The sequence below is a fragment of the Vigna umbellata genome, chromosome 1 (genome assembly GCF_029865625.1).
Source record: "Vigna umbellata cultivar VRB3 chromosome 1, Vumbellata_1.0, whole genome shotgun sequence".
NCBI lineage: Eukaryota > Viridiplantae > Streptophyta > Magnoliopsida > Fabales > Fabaceae > Vigna > Vigna umbellata.
Window position 1 is genome coordinate 77946013 of NC_142165.1, and position 18060 is coordinate 77964072.

Here is an 18060-nt window from a genome sequence, read left to right on the forward strand (position 1 = left end):
CTTTGGAGAAATTTTATGGTGGTGTTTTATTAGTATACACATTAATGTGAGAGTCCAAAAGTTAAAGGTTATCATGTCACTCTAATAACCATTCAAGCTTAGGTAGAGTAGAATGAGGTATGTGGTGAGAGGTGTAGGAGGTCCTAGTCTAAAGACTTTACCTTGGTCTAAGATGTTAACGGACTAACCTCTTATGTGATATGGTGAAACTCATATATATCTCTACAGGACAGTAGAGACCACCACAAGTGCACGACCCCCGATATTTTACATCAATGCTTTATCTAGATAATTGAGTCTAGAATGAGTCATTGATAGAGTTGTTTTATGAATGAGTGATATATGATGATTATTTCTATATTTGTTTATCACAACTCTTTCACACATTAGTTTACCCTTTCTTTTACAAATGTTGTTTGTGTTATTTTCTTGCTTTTGCATTGATGACCTTTACTAGTGTGTAAGCAAACAGGAAACAAAAGTTTACCTATTTTAGGAGGAATATGTGTTTTTTTGTTGTTTCGTTAGTTTTTTCTTAGAATCTAAAGAAATACTTTTATCTTTCTTGAAATACTATAGTTTTTTTTTTTAAAACTATATCTATATATATCTTATTACTGTTATCATACTTTGAAATAATGGTAATAACAATTTTCTATATTGTAGATTTTCTGTTTTGAATATTATTAATAATGTTTTATTTTATCAATTTGATGTTAGTAAAATGGATGTTATGATTGTGTATTTTATTTATGAATAAATAGCTATTAATATTACATTTTTAATTCAACATAAAATTAAATAATACCTTCTTTAAATATTTAATTTTCTAACAAATTAAATTATCACATTTTTAATTTTTCAATTAATTACTTCTTAGAATAACTACTTCTCAAAATAATTATTTTTTAAATTATAATATATTTTAGATAACTATTTCTTAAATAATTAGTTTTATCAATCATTATTTTTATATGTTTATATTTCTAAAATATTATTCCTCAGTACATTTATATTTCTTAAAATATATATTTGCTTACAATTTTATTTTTTCTAATAATATATATATTTTTTAATTTTAAAATTCTTTACCTTTCATTTTAAATAAAAAATTAAAATCTATTTCATAATTCGGTTTTTCTAGTTTTTGTTTTCGAAATTACATTAATCATGTTTAGAATTTAATTATTGAGAAACTAAATCCTGAATTCCTATAATAAACTGTATTATTTGAATAATTATTTTGCAAAGTATGATGTTCCAGTAGGAAAAAATAAGTGAAAGTGTATTGTTTTAGAAACAATTTCTGTGTGAAGGTATTTTTATTAGAATGGATATTGTTTACTTTATTTTATTCTTGATGTCAAAGTTCTCTAGTTGTAATAATAATAGTTACAAACCATTTTCTTTAAACGAGAGAAAAAGAAACCTAGTGAAAAGAGGGTCAGACAAAAAAATGTTCATACTAATAACAAATAATAGATGTACTTTGACATTTATCTAAAATTTCAAAGTTGATAACTACGTATATTATGAATTAAAAGAAAAAGAGTAAGAAAAAATATCTTTCCTTTCTAATTCAACTCAGCGTTTGCCTAGCAATTATCTACGTTTGAACAAAATATATATTTGACTGCTAAATTTGGTCATATGGATAGTGTTAAGAAGTGTGACATGTTATTTGATAATAATGTAAAAAGACTATATTGCTGGACATTTAAACTAACATTAAAAATTAAAAGAAATTAAAAAGTATAGCACGGAATACAAGTATTTTAATTTCTTTTCTTGCAATATAATTTTTCTAAAGCCAAGCTCACGAAAGGGATCCATCTCTAAACATGCACTTGCAAAATGGTGAACCAAGAGAGAAAATAAATGAATTATTTAGTCAATATTTGTGGTGTTTAATTTATCGCCTCTAATTCTTTAAAAAAAAATTTAATACATCTAATGTGATATATAAAATATCAATTTAAATATCAATGTAAAAACAAATAGTGAGATATTTGATGAAAAATATTAAGTAGTTTTTATTTTATTTTTAGAATAAATTCAATATACTTTTTTTAAAATCGGAGGCGGTGATAGCCAACAGATTTTCGGAAGTTGTTGGGAATCTCATTAGTTGCCGAAGAAAACCCATGCCAAACGTTGCCGTGTCAACATGGTTTCCTTCGATTCGCGGTCTCAACTCGTCCACGTGTCACAACACGATTGAACAAGTTACCGTTGCGGTGACGAAACAACGGGTAGTTTTGCTATAAAACCCAAGCTCACACCACGCTTTTGTTATCCTAATCCCAACATAACTCTCAATAGAAGAAAACCCTAGCTCACCGTTTCAAGGTACCTTTTCCAACTCTTCTATTTTCGATTAAATTTCGAATTGTAGGGTTTTTATTCTTTCTTATAAACGATTGCCCTTTGATTTTCATCTGCTTTTTTGTTCTTTGAATCATTTATTTATTATTACTTCGATTTGTTTCAAATTATTGCTTCGTTGAAGCGATCGTGAGGTGATTTTATGAAATTACATATTTAATTTGTCAGATCTGCGACAAGTTTTCTGTACTGTGTAATCCTGAGAAATTTCTTGTTATTTTTATTTGTTCAGAGGTGTTTTTTCGTCCTTTTCGGTTATCAAATTGATTACTTTATTGATTGAAGTAGAGTTATCTGGGTCTCGTGTTTTCATAGCTTTACCTTTTTTGTGCTGGCTTTAATTCTGTGTATGTTGTAGACCGCTACATGTGTTTTTTGTAACTAGGGTTATTGATTGCTTAAGAGGGTTTCTTGAACTATTTTTCAGTTTTTTTATATGTTAAAAGTGTATAATTTCACGTTCGGTCTTTTGCTTTGTGCTGTCTTTTTATTGTTTTGTTTTCACACATTGTAATTCTTGTTAAGAAATTGCTGGCTGATTATTTTATTATATTCATCGTATTGCCTCGTCTAGATGCAAATCTTCGTTAAGACTCTCACCGGTAAGACCATCACTCTCGAAGTAGAGAGCTCAGATACCATTGATAATGTGAAAGCCAAGATTCAAGACAAGGAAGGAATCCCACCGGACCAGCAACGTCTCATTTTTGCTGGCAAACAGCTTGAGGATGGTCGTACCCTTGCTGATTACAACATTCAAAAGGAGTCCACCCTCCACCTGGTGCTGCGTCTCCGTGGTGGAATGCAAATCTTTGTCAAGACCCTCACAGGAAAGACCATCACCCTTGAGGTCGAAAGCTCTGACACTATAGACAATGTCAAGGCCAAGATTCAAGACAAGGAGGGTATCCCACCAGACCAGCAGAGGCTCATATTTGCCGGAAAGCAACTAGAAGATGGCCGAACCTTGGCAGATTATAACATTCAGAAAGAATCAACTCTCCATCTTGTCTTGCGACTCCGTGGTGGTATGCAGATTTTCGTCAAGACCCTTACTGGAAAAACAATTACTTTGGAGGTGGAGAGTTCAGACACGATTGACAATGTCAAGTCCAAGATACAGGACAAGGAGGGCATTCCTCCAGACCAGCAAAGGTTGATTTTTGCTGGAAAACAGCTTGAGGATGGTCGTACCCTTGCTGATTACAACATTCAAAAGGAGTCCACCCTCCACCTGGTGCTCCGTCTACGTGGTGGAATGCAAATCTTTGTCAAGACCCTCACCGGAAAGACCATCACCCTTGAGGTCGAAAGCTCTGACACTATAGACAATGTCAAGGCCAAGATTCAAGACAAGGAGGGTATCCCACCAGACCAGCAGAGGCTCATATTTGCCGGAAAGCAACTAGAAGATGGCCGAACCTTGGCAGATTATAACATTCAGAAAGAATCAACTCTCCATCTTGTCTTGCGACTCCGTGGTGGTATGCAGATTTTCGTCAAGACCCTTACTGGAAAAACAATTACTTTGGAGGTGGAGAGTTCAGACACGATTGACAATGTCAAGGCCAAGATACAGGACAAAGAGGGCATTCCTCCAGACCAGCAAAGGTTGATTTTTGCTGGAAAGCAGCTTGAGGATGGACGTACTCTGGCTGATTATAACATTCAGAAGGAGTCCACTCTTCATCTTGTACTTCGTCTGAGGGGAGGTATGCAGATCTTTGTGAAGACTTTAACAGGGAAGACTATCACTTTGGAGGTTGAAAGCTCAGATACAATTGATAACGTCAAGGCAAAAATCCAGGACAAGGAAGGAATCCCACCAGATCAGCAGAGGTTGATCTTTGCTGGGAAGCAATTGGAGGATGGGAGGACTCTTGCTGATTACAACATTCAGAAAGAGTCCACCCTTCACCTGGTATTGCGTCTTCGTGGAGGGTTTTAAGTCTGATTATGTTCTCAAGGTCTCGTTGATTTGGTGAATTATGTTTTTTTTTTCTCTTTTTGTTTTTTTATGTTCTTGAACTATCCGAAATTGTGCCGACTCGGGTCGTAGCTGTCTTTGAATCTGTACAATTTGCTATCTGTTTGTATTTTCAGTATCTTAGTTCTTAGTGTTTTAATTGGTTGTGTTTTAGTTCTGCATACGTTATTATTACTTTGCTTATAAAATACGGGGAAGATCCAATACGAGTTTTTCATTTTCCATCGTAGTGTTTTAATTGGTTGTACATTAGTGTTTTAATTGCTAGTACCAATGAAAAACTCGTATTGTTTATCTTGTCATGGGCGTTAACAATTTTCTTTTGTATTATGTTTTTGTTAAAGATGAATTGTAACTAAGAATTATGGTTGAATAAAATGAGGATTGTCTGGAAATTGTTTATGTTGTTGTTTGTTTTCCCTTTAACATTGCACTGTTACTGGTATATTCATTTATGTTAATAAAGAAAACAGCTCACAGCATAAGAAAGCACAGGCAGAGTATCTGTAAATGTGGACTTGGAATAAATAAAGTTAACTTGCCATTATGCAAAGATGGAATACAACTGGAAGTTTAGTGGTCCCTTTGAAAATGAAGTGGTCACATACTATTAAATAACATAAGTTTAGTGGTCACAAAAAATATTAAAAGCAACCACACCAACCACTGTAGGCAGTACTATAATTGTTCCCTTAGTGGGTCACTGTGAATTACAAAATTCAATACAATAAAGGGTTGGCTACAATAATTCTTCAATTGGTACTAGCTTGGGACCCTAGATGTTGTGTAGCTAGTCTTGAGGATGTTCTTCTTCCACCGTCGTGCCTTGATGCAGGTCCTGCTCCACTGGCACTTCTTCCCCGTTTTGATGTTCCTCCTCCTTGGTGACTTGATGCAGCTCCTGCTTCACTGCCAGTTGTTCTTCCCGTTGTTGATGTTGGTCCTCCTTCTGACGTTGATGGAGGTGCTTGTGGTTGAGAACCTCCTGCACTGGAAGTGGCCCTTGTGCTGCCAAATCGTCCTGAACTGGAAGTGGCCCTTGTGTTCTGTAAATGGAAGTAAGCAACATTGCAATTGAAAGATTGTAAATAAGTTTGAATGTGTAAATAAGTGAAGTTGTAAAAGATTGATTTTGTACCTTTTTGTTTGCCCTTTTACATGTTCTTACATTATGACCAAATTCATTGCAGCTGCTACACTTCATAAGAAGATTCGTCTTTGATAATTTTGTATGAGTGACATATTCATCAGCCTCCCTTCTTCTTAGTTTTCTAGGCCTCCCAGGGGGTGTTTTATAAATTGGAGGCAGTAGGGAACCAAATTCAGAAGTAGACCACAATTGTTGTCCATTGATTGGAACAATCTCAGGGCCATAACAAGTGTCATAAGCCTCTCTCTTGTAATAAGGATGTACATAGTCTTCAGGGTTTTCTTGTTTGTAATTGATGGCAGCCACAGCGTGCCTACAAGGAATTCCTACCAAATCCCAAAAGTAACAACTACATGAATGGTTACTAAGGTCAACTACAAATTTATCCATAGTAAACCCGTGAGTGATTTCAAATTTTGCTCCCCCTGCCCAAGTTGGAATCCAATTTCCACTCTTCTCAACTTCCCCAGCAAGCCTATTTCGTGGTTTAGGCATCACAACTCCTGTATATGTCTTTGCTTTTTCTCTAAGTGTTGCAAACCTCCTCATAATGTAAGTTCTAATCCATTCCATCATAGTTATGATAGGTTTGTCTCTAGCTAGTAAAATTGTACTATTAAATGACTCAGACAAATTATTTAACAAGACATCGCATCTAGGATAACTACTAAATGCATGTTTACACCAACGATTAGTTGGAATAGATAGCAACCAATTGTAAGCATCAATGTTAACATTGGACAACTCACCCATTTTCTTTTCCCAATCCTGTTTGAATGTGGCCTTTGCAGCCCCCATCATAAGATCTATAATAAGCACTCCTCCACCAAACTTCTTCCTGTAATTGTTATACAAGTGCCTTAAGCACAATCTATGTTCCACTCCTTCCAAGATCTCATCAAAAACTATCATTAGTCCCTGCAAATCATAAAAGTTTGTCATTAGTCCCTGCAATTCAGAAAAGGTCTTGCTCAATAGTAAGTATTCCAATTGCTACTGTATAAAAATAGGGAAATATTAAAATGAAGATACCTTTTGTTGATCAGAGATGAAAACCCAACGTTGACAATCAATTCCTCCAATATCTTCCAGTAGTAGTGTCAAAAACCATCTCCAACTCTCTTTGCATTCATTTTCAACCACAGCAAAAGCTAGTGGGAAGTATTGGTCATTCGGGTCTCTGCCCACTGCCACCAACAGCTGACCCCCATATGTTGTCTTCAATGACAACCATCTACCCCTATGAAGGGCCTGCAACTTCCTAAGAAGCCTTGCTTACAACCCTCTAAACACATATAGAATGAGCCAAATCTTGGAGGCAAACTTGGTTGGGGTTGATTGACTTTAATTTTAAATGTTCCAGCCTTCACTCTTAGCAATTCACCCACATAATCATATACACGACCGTATTGTCGCTCTCCATCACCAACCAAAGAATCCAAGGCAATTTGCTTTGCCTTTCCAGCTTTCCAAGCAGTGATTCCAACACTGAATGACTTCTTAATGTCATCAATTATTTGGTTGACAGTCATGTTAGCCACATTTACAAACCTATCTACTAATACTTGTGCAATCCAGTTCACATTTGCACTTTTGTTTCCAAAGGTCCTTCCACAACTGTGTCGTCCAACCAAGGTTTTCACCCTAAATGTTTGCTTCCCTCCTACCTTGCTAGCCATAATCAGAAAACCACATTTGTTTTTACAAACTGCCCTTACTCTGTTCAGGTCATTCTTCACAAACTTAACCTCTTTTCCATTTAATACACTATGCTCCAATAGTGCATTTTTGAATTCCTTTAAAGAACAGAACTCCATCCCCAATTCAAATCTGAAGTTCTTGTTCATATCATCTTTTCTAAACTTTTTAAATTTCCCCTTTGATAACCTCACATCCTCATCACTATCTACATTTGAATCCAATTCATCACTGTTGTATTCTTCATTGATCTCATGATCTCCAACTTCTTCATTCAGTAAAAATGAACCTTCCCCAACATTGCCTCTTCTACGCACACATTTCTTCTTCTTTTTCATTCTATTCCACCTATCCAAAACTGGATTAATGTTTCTCCGAATTGGTCCACCCTATCATTCTGAACATCAAACCCATCATCTTCATTAGCCATTCTGTCTTCTTCACTGTCATCCATACATTCTTCAGCTGAAGCTTCTACTTCCCCCTCGACAACATTCCCCCCTTCCTCTTCTTCCCCAAGATAATCATATTCATCACCACCAACAAACTCTTGTTCTTCCTGACCCATTTGAACATCTTCATGTTCATCATGACCATCACACTCTTCTTCTTCCTCACCCATTTCAACCTCTTCATGCTCATCATCACCATCACACTCTTCTTCCTCACTCATTTGAACCTCTTGTTGTTCATGACCACCACCAAACTCTTCTTCCTCACCCATTTGAACCTCTTGTTGTTCCTCACCACCATCACACTCTTCCTCCTCACCCTTTTCAACCTCTTCCTGTTCATGACCACCATCACAGTCTTCCTCACCCTTATCAACCTCCTGCTGTTCATGACCACCATCACAGTCTTCCTCACCCTCTTCTAGACCCATTCCACCCTCTTGTACAATCTCATCCACTTTGGAAACCATTTCCTCCGTGTCTATGTTTCCTTTTTCAACATCACCCTCTTCCACTTCCTCAGCCACTTCACCACAACTAAGAAAGTGAACTTCCACTGCCTCACTAGGAACATGTTGAACATAAATTTCTACCTCTTCGTTATTCTCCTCTGCATAATTAGCCAAGTACAGTGCTTCACTGTCATCACTCAATAATCTGACATTATTCATCAGCCTTTGTTTGGACCCCTTCCACCAAAGTTTGAAGTCTGCATCATACTTAAATTCTTTAACTATTCCAACCGCTTCAAAATATGACCAACGATCCGGATCAACTCCTTTGATCACGTGTATCTCTCCTCCAACATACTGTAGCCCCTTATTACTAACAAACTTCCCCATGTGATGCAAACAAATGTCGAAAACCATTTCTAGACCTACATTCACACATCAACGCTTTACGCACAAATTGGAACAACCATAACCGAAACACAAAAACAATAGCTTAACTTACCTTTACGCTTGTCTTTACGCTTGTCTTTGACGACCACCGAAACGACCACCGCAACCACCACCGCAAGGACAACCAAGATACAATGCTTCCTGTCAAAGGTTTCCACTACAATGCTTCCACTAAAACTACGTTTTCCCCCAATTCAAATATTTACTTTTGACAAATTCTGAACCCTATATCTAATTTCAATCAACGAAGTGCTTAACTGACTTAATCTCAGTTCAACAGTTAAACATCCCACGTGGCAGAGAGTGAAGGCAGAGATCAGTGATCACGTGGCATCGCCGTTTGCCACATCTTCAAAAACTTAACGCCGTCCATTTTTAAGGACTAATACTCAGAGTTTCAAAACTATAAGGACTAAAAACCATCAAAGTTCTGAGCAGGGACTAAAAACAAAATCGTCTGATAGTTCAGGGACTAAAAACATATTTAACCCTTTAATAATTTAGTGGTTGCCCACATGACCATTAAAGATATTCAATCACTTGTGAATAGAGTGTGTGCCAATTAGTATTAAAGTTGAATCATTCGAAGTCCTTATGATAATTTGGTTCTTTATTTTATTCTTTTCTCAATTGAGTCTTTACTAAATTAGATTTTATTATTTTAAAATAAATTAAAAAATTTCTTTTTTATTACTAGGAACCAAAATTTTTTTTAATCTTTCCCTTAACTGTAACAAAAGGATTTTCTAGTCCAAATCAAGCTAAAACCAATCTAAGTGGTCCAAATCAAGCTAAAACTAATCCAAGTGACTTTTAAGGTCTCTAGAAATAGATATAACTTAACTCCTTCACCTCTTATTTCATATTTTTTTTGTTTTTTATATTTTAAATATTATGGTTCATGACAATATAATTAAAATGAAAATGGAAATTGTTTTAAGGAATTTGCATTTCATGAAATAATAATTTACGTATTCTATTATTCAAATAAATTGGGGATTGATTGGTGGAATTGGGGATTGTATGATTGTTGGTGCAAGGCATGTGGTGGATGAAGAGATGTTGGTTTCTGGTTTTCTGTAAGTGGTTCTCATGATAATACAATTTGAAAATTTACGGTGGCTTACACAATTTGGTTTTATGTGTTTTTAGGTTGTTATTTTGTGAGAGAAGATAGAGGATGACGAGTGAACTGTTTCGTTAATTTGTGGTTAAATGAGCTTAGGTATGTTTTTGCAAGTGTGAGACACTAGTGAACTCGCATTTTTTGTGAGGAAGATGGTGGAAGCATGATGGTTCTTGCTGTGATTGCTGGTTTGAATGCTGTAGAGAAGCAAGGTTGCCTTTGCCATTAGTAGTATTTTTGCAAAATCTGGTGGCTGACGGTAGTTTTGTTTAAGTGATTACCACTATTAATGAAGGAAGAAGAATCTTTTTGGTTCTAATAGAAGAAGCTTTTTTAATTTTTTATTTTAAAAATAACAAAATCAATTAGGAAGATCCACATCAATTAAATTGAGAAACTAGGTTAGCGTTTAAGGATAGAATTTAGGAATAGGGGTTAAGGGCAGGATTAAGATTAGGATTTATGGTTAAGGTTTAAGGTTTACTAATGGATTTAGGTGTTAAGGTTTAGTGTTAGAATTTACTAATGGATTTAAGGGTTAAGTGTTAGAAGTTAGGCTTAGGGTTTATAGTTAATGTTTATGGTTATGATTATAGTTCACGGTTAGAATTAGGAGCTAGGGTCAAGGGTTAATATTATGAATTAAGGTTTAAGGTTTAATAATAGAATTATAAAATTATAAGATTACTAACTTAATAGCGATGGATTGATTAAAAGATTTAAATTTGTTGAATAGATCCTAAAAATTTATTAGAAACTCAATTAAAATTTATTAAATTTTTTATGAAATTAACATATATTTAAATTGAAATTAAATATTTAAAAAGGTTGGAAGTGAAATAAAAACGTAAAGCTTGCAAAATTATAAGAAAAAGGTTATAGCATTATATTTAAAAATTAATTATAAACTGAAAATTTAACACTGTACAATGACATCTAACTTTATAGTTTTTTTACTCTAAGTAACTTTGTATTATATTCTAAATCTGAATTCAAAATTGAATAGATATTATTTACATTGATTTTTAAATTTTGTTAAGAATGTTGTGCTTATAAGGAAACTTGCAATCGTATTGAGAATCACTCTCTTTGTAGTAGAATTGCGAATTTGTCCATATTAACTTTAGTTTAAGATAACAAAAATATTATTTATATAACATTTTTTAAAATTTAATTTATTTTTAACACACAAGTTTATAAGTTAATTAAAGTATAATTCTATTATATAAACATTATTTAAAAACAATCACATTTTCTAACATCTCAATAGTTTATAACTAATAAAATATTATATGATAAGATTGATAAATAAAGCAGATTGTTTCAATATATAAATAAATGGTATTAATAAAATAATTATATTCATAAAATGTATATAAAATAATTAAAAAAATTACTAGATGACAATAAAAAATACTATGTAACATCATCATCCTCACTGTAGATTCTTCAACATCTATCACTTATATGCTCACATCAATAAGGTAATAATTGCAAAAAAGCAAACAGACAAACAAGAAACACCAAAAGAAACAACAATGTAGGCTAATGTGTAAAAGAATTTTCATAAAACAAATATTGAGATATTATCATACATCACTCGGTCATAAAAGTAACCATATCACATACAAAGACTCATATTAGACTCAGTTATCCAGATACAAACATTGATGTGAAATCTCAGAGGGGAGGGTCTTGTACTTGTAGTTGCTTCTACTGCTCTATATCATCATTGCCTATGGATTTCACCCTACCATACACAAGGTTAGTCCATTATCATTTTTGGCCAAGGTAATGTCCTTAGACTAGGATCTCCTACATTTCTCACCACATGTCCATTTCTACTTTACATAAGCTTAGATGGTTATTAGAGCGACATGATAAACTCTAACATTTGAATTTCCACATCAATACATACATTAAAAAAAAATGCTACAATAGAATCTGTTGTAATAATGCTATATTATTGCAAAAGAATATTTTGCAACCTTAATAAAACATTGATGGCAACATTCCTTTTTAGGACGTTGGTATTTTATTAATTGGCAAAGCAAAAAAGTTAACCAACGTTCATGTATTTAAGTGCTGCAATGGTCAAATTATTTATTGCTTTTATTGTCTTTTATTAATTTTATTCTTCCTAGCTCTATAGCTCTTCCCCCATTCCAAAAAACATCCCAAGTCAGTCTTTTCTGATTCTCCTTTCTTCTTTTTCTCTCCTAAAATTATTCTAGGTTTATTTTATACTCTTTTTAGAGATTCTTGCTAGTTTTGAAATTATTCTGGGTTTATTTTATACTCTTTTTAGAGATTCTTGCTAGTTATGAGATCCTCAGAGATATTATGGGAAGTTCCTGTAATATCTTGGGAGACTTGCGCAATATACCGCGTATAAGTCTTTAAGGCATGTCTCAGGAAATATTGTTCGTGATTCTGTCAACATTTTACAACAGAATCTCCCCACGAGATTCCTAGAATTACACCAAACACATATAATCCTCATATCCATTAACAAGAGCTCATCGTCATTATTTGCATGCATATTTATTCATATATCTATCAACCAGTCTTGTATAAACATCATAAATCAACTATCATTTTAACATCACACAATCCTACATTAAACATACCAGAATAGTACATGTAAAAATTTTATATCAAACTTGATTAACTTTGCTCAGTGAGAACATCTACTCACTCAACGAGTAGTGCTTGAAGGCCTACTCGCCCCATGACTAAATAGCTTGTCGAGCAAAATTATCATGGAATTCATAAACTTAAATTCTCCCAAAAGTCGTCTAACGAGACTTGTCTCGGGCAACTACTGTCAAGTTAATGAGCTTCATGACTTTGGCTTCAACTAGTGAGTATATTCATACCACTAAGTCAATAGTTCTTTTACTTTGACTTTGCTCAGCGAGTATATCCCCGCTCAATGACAACTAAAAAAAGAAAGTTATACGAAAGAAAAGAATTCACACTCAAGTTAAACGAACAAAGAATTTGATCAGTCCAAATTGAAAAAATTGTCACAAAAAACAATTCTATTGTCTCGGTTTTTAATCATGAGCATAGATAAAAAACTCATTAAAAAAATAAATCTATAAAAGTGACTTTTTAAAAAGATGATATGTTTTAAAACAATGAAACTCTTTTATAATAAAACTAGTTATATTAAACTTTTTTAATATGATAATAATCGAGTTTTTCATTATTTTTAAACCAATATCACTTTTAAAATATAATTTTCTAAGTTTGATATCTTTAAATACAAAAATTTGTTATAAATGCATTAATATATTTTTTAATGAGTTTATTTTATCATTATTAACTTTATAATTTTATATAAATAAATATATATTTTTTCATATAGTTTTTGTTATTATTTTTTAATAAAAATATTTTTTATTAAAATAAAATAATTGTATTATATAATAAAATACTTAAATGTTGAATCTTGATCCGACAATAAAGGTATATCTCATTAACTTAAAAATAATTATTTAATTTGTGAATATATGCTGAAGCAGCCTCTTTCATTGTTTGGTGCTTTATCCATCTTTGTTTGACGACGAATCCTGCAACTGCGCCGTTCCGGTAACTCGCTCTACTCTGTATTCTTCATATTTCATCCAGGCAACGTGTTTTTCTCCCTTTGCCTTCCGCTGCATATTGAGTTTAATTTGTTAACACAATGTTGTTGAAAACTAAATACAACTATCCGCTTCTCCAAGTATTCGTATACTACGTTACTCATTACAAAATTTTGCATCAGATTCGCAAAATTAAATCAATTTGAACTGTGTTTATGTGGATTTTATTGTTTTTGCATTGAGTGATGCTGTCTCTCTAGGGTTCAGAGTGCTTGTTTTATTTATTTTGTCTTGTGAACGTTGTTGTGTCTTTGATTCAGCTTAGTTTAGAGATATAATGGGTTGTTTAGCTGATCGAGTTTTTGAGATATAAAAACGTTTATTTCTCAAAATCAGTTATTTATCAAACAGTTTAAATTGGAGAGTGAGTATATAGCACTGAATTCGCGATCGTGTGATCTGGTGACAATTGAGAAAGTGTAGTTGCTCTTGACAGCTATATTTGAATGCTAGGCAATGCTGATAAACATGGTGTTAATTTTTGTGAAACGAACATCATAAGATTGTGGGTTTGTGTTACTAGTAATGATTACCGTGTTTCTTTTAATATCAAATAAAACAGTATAATGGTTTGACGAAAAACTCTCTTTTGCCACCCTTCTACTACTATATTCAGTTTTCCAGCATTGAGCAATCTCTGTTTTGAAGCACCGCCACCCTCTCTGTACTTTAAAGTACGCCCACCGGCCATCCATCGCTGGATACCTTCTTTTCTCTGGCAGTTTCACATCCATTGCAACCTTCGTGGGCACTGGGATCTTAGCTTCTGTCATCTCATCTACCACACTGCATTTTTGTTTATGGTCATGAATCATGATCAGTGTTTTTTTGGCCATCTTCTGTTAATTATTATGTCATTAATTTAGTTTTTAAATTTTTTGAGCATTTATGCGTATATAGCATAAATTATTTAATCCGTAGATAAATTTTCCGACTACTAGCCATTCCACTTTATCGTTTTCGGGACGGTCTGAATTGACCGGGCTAACCATTTTAGAGTGGATGTGTTAGGGAAGTAATAGAATCAAATTTTCACCATTGATGGACTCAACTTGTGTTCATAATCCAACGCAGTTTTGCATCAGACTATTTTTATCTGCATTTGAACTGAAGAATTGTTTACTGTTTTCGGTGTTTGATTTTCTATCTTCCTTTCTTCTGTGTTTCCTTTAAATATGGGTGGGGTTTATTTTAGGCTCTGCTAATGTCAATGGCTGATTTGGAGGGCGTAGAAGGTTACATGCCTTCTGCAGAATATGTGGAAGACAGTAATGAAGCTCTCATTAACTTGACTGACTCAACTGAACTTTTGTTTCTTAAGCTGCCTTCTTCCAATGTAAGTTTGTCCTTTATGCCTTTGGTTTTTTTTTTTGAACTGAATCTTAACTGTTGATGCCAACTAAATGAAAAAGAAAAATCCTTAAGGATTGATATCATTGTTATTACAAAAGTGAATGATCAAGTGTAGTATCAAGTAAAATTAAAAATAAAAATTAGTTCATTGGCTTTTGTTTCCAAACAATTAGGTTTCTTTTTTTATCAAGCCTCTCTACTAAGCGTAGTTTTTATTGTGTTATATTCTGTTTGGAGATTAAAAGTTGCAGTACATGTTTCATGTTAATTTTTATTGTGCTAGATCTCATTAAAGAGTGTGAAAAAATACATTTCTGTGTATTACCTCTATTCATTTGCTGACGTTTACCCCTTACTTTATTATAGGAGACTAATCAATTTTTATAAATTTTTAAGGTTGCATTTTATTCAAATGAACTGGTGTTTGTATTGGTGGTATTTCCTTCCATCTAGCAGTTAGATGATGGAAGAAGAGTCCTTTTTTGGTGTTGTGTTAATTATTGCCATTTTTGTCTTGCTTGATGTGTGTATGATGCTTTTGTCCAGGATTTTTTATCTGACATAAATGGACAGAAATTGTTTCTCACACTTAACAATGGTGGTAAGCTAGCCAGCTTTGAGGGTTCATCAGGTAAATAAAATTAATCATCTGTGTTCTCAACTTCAAGTTTTGCATGATTGATCTCTAAATGGTGTTTTTTTTTGTGTGTGGGGAAATGAATATGATTGCTTTCTGCAAGGGCCTTAATTTTCATATTATGTTGGCAGGTAAGGTATATGATTTTGTAAACTTTTTTGCTCAGAAGCCAGATGAAACAGTTTTTGTTTCCTCTACAGAACCAACAATTGGTAAGCATCCATATATTTTGTTTTTCTTGTTTAATGTCATATGAAGGATATCAACAATAATTTTGAGAATTATTCTAGCTCACAGAGAGCAAGAGCTTTTTTGTTATTTATTATTTGAGGTAGACTCTCAAGTTATTAGAACATGTAAGATGGGACTTTATTTGGTCATTTCAATGTAAGAATTATTTGAGAAGTATCCCAGCTTTCCGACAGAGCTTTATTGTTAGTTACTATAATTTGAGGTAAAATCTCAAGCCATAAGAAGAGTAGTGTCTGGTTTTGCATCAAGTGTTGTTTGAGTAAATAACTTTTACAAAGGTGTTGAATGTACTTGGTGCAACATTATATCTAATGAGTTATGATAGTAAGAGTTCATTTGCTCCACATTTTTTATTTTAAAAATTACTTCTAAAAAAATTTCGGTGTGTCTGTTTAACCTTCTAAAATAATAAAACATGAAAATTCTCATTATTTTTTACAAGCTGCTTTGAGTAGCCTTCTTTTGAAAAACTTCTAGATTCAACCCTTATCACTTTTGCCAAACTGGCCAGCCAGCCCATTTCTCCATCTCAACATTTGCTAGTAATTTTCATGAGTTTCAAGTCTGGTTTCTATCCATTTGGTGAACCATGAAACCTCTAATCTGAGGTTTGATTGGTTTGTTCAATTAATGTTTTTCTTAAAAAAAGCATGTGAATATAAGTCCAATGTTCATGTAACAGGAAGTTATATTGTAAGTACAGTGCCAAATGATTTACTTTAGATTTTGAACTTGACCAGCAGCTTTCTCATTAGCTTTGTTTTTCAGAAACTGTGAATTCACGTGGATCTCACTCCCGATTTTGTTCCCCATTCCCCTTTCACCCGCCCTTTTTATATTTGGATTGGATTTTCCCTTGCTGTATTTGACTACTTTTCTTGTCACTTTGTCTTGCTAGAATCTGGTTCTTGCGAGTGTTTAACAGCACTTTTAATTTTTTATAGGTTTCTAATTTGTAGCCTTTGAATTCAAGCATTAAGAAAAGTTATTTCTTTTGCTTTACTGCAGCAAAGATTTCAATGCGAGTTTCAACCATCCATTACCCTGATCCTAAAGAACTTGAGAACCTCAATTCAATCAACGCAAGACATGCACATCGAAATTCTTCTGGAATCACTGGGACAACTTCATCTCGGTACTTTCCTATGCAAAGTGGTGGACGTGCAGCTTCATCAAAAGGTAGCAGACAGAGAAGCTCCTTGTCTGGAGTTACTGAGCCATCCAGTATTTCGAAAAAAGGACACGTGTCTAAATCTAAATTCAACTTGTCTGAGTCCTCACATGGTCACAGCACTGGCATTTCCTCTATGTCCGTAGACAATTCTCATGAAGGAAAACCAAAGAGAAGAAAACACACGGAATAATGTTTCCTATACCCGCCATGGCCTTTAATAGTGTAATTTTTAAAATTAACATTATCCCGGGCCTAACTATATAGGAAAGAATAGGGCAACACTTTTATGTTGCAAAAGGATGATAAATATTTGTATTTTCTTTGTATTTTTCAAATTGTCATTTACTTCAGTTGCACAATGCTCACTGATTTAAGGACCCTTTCTTTTCTCATTTTTCTGGCCTCTTTTTGTGTATTGAAAGCGCTATATTAATTTAGTTATGTTCTTCCTAATGTTGGATTGTTTTAATCCTAATAATGTCTTTGAAAGCCTGCTGCCACCACATCGTTAGGGCCTTTGTTGTCAAAACTGGACTGAGAATGAATTTTTGATGAAATTATATTTGTTTTTTTTACAAAAGAAAAAATAGGAGAGAAAATAGATGTGAAGGGGCTAAGGAATAATGAAGGTAGGATTGCCAACTTAGGATTTAAGAATAACGAAGATAGAGGATTTAAAATTAGTTTCATAAGAAAGACATAATGAAGGTAGATATAGAATATATTTTAGAAATTACGCTTCAGGAACTAATTTCATAAATATAAAATAAGAACAAGGGAAAGAATATCAACAGGGAACAAAAGTGATAATAATAACAGGGGTAGTTGAATTGGTTGAATTCATAAAGCTGAAGTTAAACTTAAGCATTGTAGAATTCTGTAGGGCTTTCTTTACAAAAAATAAGTGCATATTAAGCTTATAAAAAACCGGTTACTATTTTCAGTTTTTAATAAAATATTAATTAATTATTTTTAAAGAAAACATATCAATATGTGCATTTAAAACGGGTTAAAAAGTATTTATTGAAAATGTAAGATAATTTGAATAAGTAATATATTTATATTTATTTAATAGTATAAATCACACATGTTAAAAGATGTCAAAGTTTATTAAAGAAAAACATGAGGAAGATTGAGAAGATGAACGATACATGGCATGAGATGCTTGTGTGGAGAATGAGTACTGATAAGCAATGTTCCCAGCGAAGAGGTTAAGAAGCATTGAAATATATGGTTAACTTAAAAAAGGTTAAAATTATTTTTCAACAACAATTTTAGAATATATCCTTAT

At 33.3% G+C, this 18060-nt stretch overlaps 3 protein-coding genes across 3 annotated transcripts; 2 read left to right on the forward strand and 1 right to left on the reverse strand.

The window, feature by feature from the left end:
• Window positions 1-2194: 2194 nt before the first annotated feature.
• On the forward strand, window positions 2195-4525 carry LOC148206467 (polyubiquitin-like). The gene is made up of 2 exons (XM_088104316.1): window positions 2195-2349; window positions 2960-4525. Exon 2 carries the CDS (start codon window positions 2960-2962, stop codon window positions 4331-4333), a length of 1374 nt encoding a protein of 457 aa, XP_087960442.1. The 5' UTR covers window positions 2195-2349; the 3' UTR covers window positions 4334-4525.
• A 637-nt stretch (window positions 4526-5162) lies between these two features.
• Window positions 5163-7558, reverse strand: LOC148206468 (uncharacterized). The gene is made up of 3 exons (XM_088107920.1): window positions 6907-7558; window positions 6555-6796; window positions 5163-6440 (listed from the first exon to the last, which is right to left on the reverse strand). The coding sequence occupies exons 1-3, from the start codon at window positions 7556-7558 to the stop codon at window positions 5163-5165; spliced, it is 2172 nt and encodes a 723-aa protein (XP_087964046.1).
• Window positions 7559-13195: 5637 nt separating this feature from the next.
• LOC124833733 (uncharacterized) lies at window positions 13196-17161 on the forward strand. Its single transcript, XM_047308273.2, has 5 exons — window positions 13196-13297; window positions 14549-14689; window positions 15253-15337; window positions 15475-15555; window positions 16604-17161. The coding sequence occupies exons 2-5, from the start codon at window positions 14558-14560 to the stop codon at window positions 16957-16959; spliced, it is 654 nt and encodes a 217-aa protein (XP_047164229.1). The 5' UTR covers window positions 13196-13297; window positions 14549-14557; the 3' UTR covers window positions 16960-17161.
• The last annotated feature ends 899 nt before the right edge of the window (window positions 17162-18060 follow it).

Excerpts from the sequence above, each read along its gene's own strand:
- LOC148206467 (XM_088104316.1), top strand. The coding sequence starts at position 2,960 with ATGCAAATCTTCGTTAAGACTCTCACCGGTAAGACCATCACTCTCGAA.
- LOC124833733 (XM_047308273.2), top strand. The coding sequence starts at position 14,558 with ATGTCAATGGCTGATTTGGAGGGCGTAGAAGGTTACATGCCTTCTGCA. Across the intron at positions 14,690-15,252 it reads TTAAGCTGCCTTCTTCCAAT|GATTTTTTATCTGACATAAA; the intron begins GTAAGTTTGTCC and ends GCTTTTGTCCAG. Across the intron at positions 15,556-16,603 it reads CTCTACAGAACCAACAATTG|CAAAGATTTCAATGCGAGTT; the intron begins GTAAGCATCCAT and ends GCTTTACTGCAG.
- LOC148206468 (XM_088107920.1), bottom strand. The coding sequence starts at position 7,558 with ATGAAAAAGAAGAAGAAATGTGTGCGTAGAAGAGGCAATGTTGGGGAA. Across the intron at positions 6,797-6,906 it reads TCGTGTATATGATTATGTGG|CAAGGCTTCTTAGGAAGTTG; the intron begins GTGAATTGCTAA and ends GAGGGTTGTAAG. Across the intron at positions 6,441-6,554 it reads TCATCTCTGATCAACAAAAG|GGACTAATGATAGTTTTTGA; the intron begins GTATCTTCATTT and ends TATGATTTGCAG.